The sequence below is a fragment of the Vicia villosa genome, unplaced genomic scaffold (assembly GCF_029867415.1).
Source record: "Vicia villosa cultivar HV-30 ecotype Madison, WI unplaced genomic scaffold, Vvil1.0 ctg.000716F_1_1, whole genome shotgun sequence".
Lineage (NCBI taxonomy): Eukaryota > Viridiplantae > Streptophyta > Magnoliopsida > Fabales > Fabaceae > Vicia > Vicia villosa.
In genome coordinates, this window is record NW_026705324.1 from 142,090 (window position 1) to 146,711 (window position 4,622).

The 4,622-nt window shown below is 38.3% G+C and overlaps 1 protein-coding gene across 1 annotated transcript; it reads right to left on the reverse strand.

The window, feature by feature from the left end:
- Positions 1-665: 665 nt before the first annotated feature.
- LOC131630696 (uncharacterized) lies at positions 666-3,125 on the reverse strand. Its single transcript, XM_058901447.1, has 3 exons — positions 2,848-3,125; positions 1,650-2,112; positions 666-1,469 (listed from the first exon to the last, which is right to left on the reverse strand). The coding sequence occupies exons 1-3, from the start codon at positions 3,123-3,125 to the stop codon at positions 666-668; spliced, it is 1,545 nt and encodes a 514-aa protein (XP_058757430.1).
- Positions 3,126-4,622: the final 1,497 nt, after the last annotated feature.

Consider the following 4,622-nt stretch of genomic DNA (forward strand, 5'->3'; position numbering starts at 1 on the left):
TGCATCATACTCCGCTTCCAAAGAATGTGGGTGAAGATAGGGTATGAGAGTGTAGTGAGGAAGAGATTGGTAGAGTGAGAGGAGAGAAGTAAAAATAAAAGATAAAAATAAAAAACTAGGTTAAATTAAAAGCTAATGTTTTTTTTTTTGAAAGTGGAATTTTTTTTGTACTGAAGTGTTTGCGGGGCAAACACCTGTTCGCGGGGCAAACAAGAAAAATTTTCTTTGTAAAATTGGCTTACTCACTGTTTGTGCTCTGTTTGCGGGGCAAACAATGTTTGCGGGGCAATCACTGATGAAAATTTCTTTTTCAAAATTGGCTGACCTGTTTGCGGGGCAAACACCTGTTTGCGGGGCAAACAGGAGAAATTATCTTTGTAAAATTGGCTTAGTCACTGTTTTTGCTCTGTTTGCGGGGCAAACAATGTTTGCGGGGCAAACAGACATGAATTTTTGAAAAAATGCCAATTTTTACACTTAACTTCCACCTCCTTTCAAAAATAGTTACTAAATAACTCTGAAAACAAAAATCAAAAAGCATAATAGAATTTACTTACGACGTTGGGTTGCCTCCCAACAAGCGCTTTGTTTAACGTCGTTCGAGCTCGACGGTTCGATGGTGCACCAAGGCTTGACGAGCGAAATGACACACCATCGCGGCTTGATTATCCATCGTGGTAGCCTTTGAGTCTTTGTTCCTTTACAGTCCAGCTTTCTTGTGTTTTAGGGTCCTCCACCACAATGGATCCATAATTTCGCACCTCTTTCACAACAAATGGCCCCGACCACTTTGACTTTAATTTACTAGGAAACACCTTGAGTCTTGAATTGCACACTAGCACCATTTGTCCAACTTCAAAGTTTTTGTGATGAGTCTTTCCCTCATGATTTGCCTTCTCCTTGTCCTTGTGAAATTGATTCGCCACCTCAATGATTTCTCCTTTTTCATCATCGATTCGAAAGTTGTCATGTTCATTCTTAGGAGGCTTCGTAGACTCAAAAAGAGTAAAAATTACCTCTTTATCTTGCACCCTTACTTTCATAATCCCATCATCGATATCAATCATCATTCGGGTGGTCTTCATGAATGGTCTTCCAAGTATTAATGGAACATCACAATCCTCCTCCATGTCGACTACCACAAAATCAACCGGGAACAAAAATTTGTCAACCTTTACTAGCATGTCTTGTACAACTCCATATGGTGAAATGATAGACTTATCGGCTAGTTGCAAAGTTATCCTGGTGTGTTTCATCTCAATGTTCCCCAATCTCTTGACAACGGATAAAGGTATTAAATTGATGCTAGACCCCAAATCAACCAAACCATTACTAATGTAGTTACCTCCAATGGTGATCGGTAAAATGACTCGTCCCGGATCGGCTTCCTTTCTTGGGGGAGTTTTTTGAATAATTGCACTACAATGAGCATCAAGCACAACTGTCTCTTCATCCGTGTACTTCTTTTTCTTTGTGAGCATTTGCTTCATGAATTTTGCATACTTGGGCATTTTCTCCAATGCTTCGGAAAATGGAATATTTATGTGAAGTTGTTTAAATATATCCATAAATCGAGCGTAGCGCCTTGCGTCTTCCTTCCTTGATTGCACATGCGGGTAAGGTAGATGTTGGAGAGGAATTGTGCTCACATTCTCATTTCTCTTTTTATTCCTCTTCACTTTTTTGTCATTTTTCTCTCTTCCTTCTTTTTCTTTCCGCTCTTTTTCAACTAATTCTTCCTCCACTTTCTCCTCACTTTTTTCTCCCTCATCATCAAGTATCACTTCATCCTCTTCATCTTCAACTATTACTTCCTCCTCATCTTCCACTATAACCTCTTCATTTACACCACTATTCACCTCTTTCCCACTTCTTGTAACAATGGCTTTGCAATGCTCCTTTGGATTGGTTTGGGTGTTGGCGGAAAAATATGCTCTCGGTTGTTGCTCGGACAATTGCTTTGCAAGTTGGCCCACTTGATTTTCTAAATTCTTTATGGCCGCTTCATTACTCCTTTGATTAGCCATGGATGCTTGCATGAATTGTGTAAGAGTGTCTTCCAACTTTGAGCTTCCACTTTGAGATTGTTGACCTTGGCCTTGTGGATTTGAACTTTGATAAGGAATTTGGTGTTGATAGTGTTGATTGTTGAATCTTGAAGGTTGGAATCCTTGGTTGTTTCTTTGGTAAGGATTGTTGTGAGGTGGAGGTTGCCTTTGATAACCTTGATTTTGATTGTTGACATAATTCACTTCTTCACCCTCGGGAGGAGGACAAAACCCGGTAGGATGGTCACCTTGACAAAGTTCACAACTTGCTACATGAGACGTCATTTGCATTCCATGAATTTCTTTCATTTGTTGTGGAAGCTTCGACATTTGCTTAGTGAGTAACTCAACTTGTTGAGAGAGAATCTTGTTTTGAGCAAGGATGGCATCACTGGTGTTTAATTCAAGAACACCCGGCTTTCTTTGTGATGGACTCCTATCATGTTGAGTTTGGAGATCGTTGAGTGCCATACGATCAATTATCATTATTGCATCCTCCGCGCTTTTTGACATTAAAGATCCACCCGCGGTAGCATCCAAAAGTGTCTTGTGCACCGGTTGAAGCCCATTGCGGAAGATGTGAATTTGTGTGAGATCATCAAAACCATGACCCTTGCATTTTCTAAGCATGGATTTGAATCTTTCCCAAGCATCATTTAAGGACTCGTTGCTTCCTTGATTGAAAACCGCGATTGCCGTTTTGGCCTCCATGAATCGGGATTGAGGAAAATATCGTTCTAAAAATTTTTCTTCCAATAGATTCCAATCCGTCATCACATTTGGTAATTGATCAAGATACCATTCTTTAGCTTTCCCAATTAATGAATGTGGAAATAGCCTCTTGAACAATGATTCTTCATTCGCCGCATCAACTCCCGTTGAACCCGCAATCTCGTAAAATTTGGTGAGATGTGCGAAAGGATCCTCATGATCCATTCCGGTGAATGGATTTGCATAAACAAGTTGGAGGATTCCGGTCTTCATCTCCGTATTTGCTCCACCTTGAGCATTGCGTGCAAATTGGGCGGTGCGTCTTGGACTATTGGCGGACATTTCGGTTGGAACAACACCCGCCATGTCTCCTTCAAAAGTCTCTACAACTACTTCTTCAATATGATTGTTAGAAGAAGTAGATGCCTCTTCTCTTTGTCGCTTCTCTTGGGCTAACTTCCTTCTACTTCGTGTCTTGCTATTGAGCTTTCAGAGTGTTCTTTCAATTTCGGGATCAAAATGAAATTGCTCTTCGGTAGCTTTTTCTCGCATACACAAGAATCTACAAAACTAGCAAACCAAGTGAAACGCAAAAGAATTAAGAATAAAGTAACAAACTTAAAACAATGAACTATTGCAATGCTTGCAATATCAAACGCCAATCCCCGGCAACGGCGCCAATTTGTTGAATAGTATATTCAAGGCAAATATTTTTAAATCGTATCCACAGAGATTGGGTGATATTACCGCCGTTCTATAGTTACTATCGCTTTAAGTTTAAGTTGTAACAAAGTTGGTTTGAGTTGAGTTTCTATTTTTCTATTCAAAAGGTAAAACAAGTAATAAAATAAGATTTGTTCAAAGATAAAAGATTGACAAGATTGGTTTTGGTTTCACTATCCCTATCTCCTATGTAACTTTAACAACTAAAGTATACTTCAATAGCAATGCAATATTCTAGTATCCTCTCAACAATGTTTATGTCTAAACAAGGTTGTGAAAGTTAATATATTAATCTTTAGATGATCTCTCACTCTAACTATCAATACATTAAGCTTGATTGATTGATACAATTAGAAAAGTGGCAAATAAATCTATCTCTAGCATTTATCCACTACATGATAAAATGTTGTAGAACAAGACTTGAAATATATTTCTCAATCATAAATCAAATCTAAATATGAAATATAGAACAACAACATTCATCCATTTCAATACTAATGAAGTTCATACAAAAGTGTTAGAGGAAATACATAGTTAACAAGGATAGCTACTACCTCCAATCTTGTCAAAGTGGGATTTAGCTACTCATCACCATGGTTGACAACAAGAACAATGAAGAAGAAGCTATGAGCCTCAATCTCTCACAAAGGTGCAAACTTTTCTCTCCCAAAACCCTAATCTCAATGTGTGGTGTACAATAGAATAGAATCTTCTAATTCCCCTTTTTTATCTCCCTAAATAACCCCTAATTCGTACTAACTTTTCCTATTCAAAAGATAAGCCCAATTCTGATGACAAGTGGCAACAAAGTAAAAGATAAAATTCTGCAACGCAGTGTTTGCGGGGCAAACAATGTTTGCGGGGCAAACAGTGAAATTCAAAACTGGACTTGTTCAGCATCTAGCAGTTGGCGGCGCAAAGGATGTTTGCGGGGAAAACTTGCCTCATCAACACTTCTTTTGCTATTCCAAGTATTCAAGTAATACCTCTTTGCTTCCATGATCTTCAAACCTTAAAAACGCTACAAAACTAACAAACATGTGAAATAACAATTCAAATGAACTAAAATGAACAAAATTGCAAAATTATTAAATTGTATGAATAAAAGTGTGATTATTGAGTAAAAAGTGGTTAAAGGGA

Coding starts and splice junctions, on each gene's coding strand:
- LOC131630696 (XM_058901447.1), bottom strand. CDS start 3,125: ATGGCGGGTGTTGTTCCAACCGAAATGTCCGCCAATAGTCCAAGACGC. Junction 2,113..2,847: donor ATTGGGAAAGCTAAAGAATG/GTATCTTGATCA, acceptor TCCTTATCAAAG/TTCAAATCCACAAGGCCAAG. Junction 1,470..1,649: donor ATAAAAAGAGAAATGAGAAT/GTGAGCACAATT, acceptor ATGCTCACAAAG/AAAAAGAAGTACACGGATGA.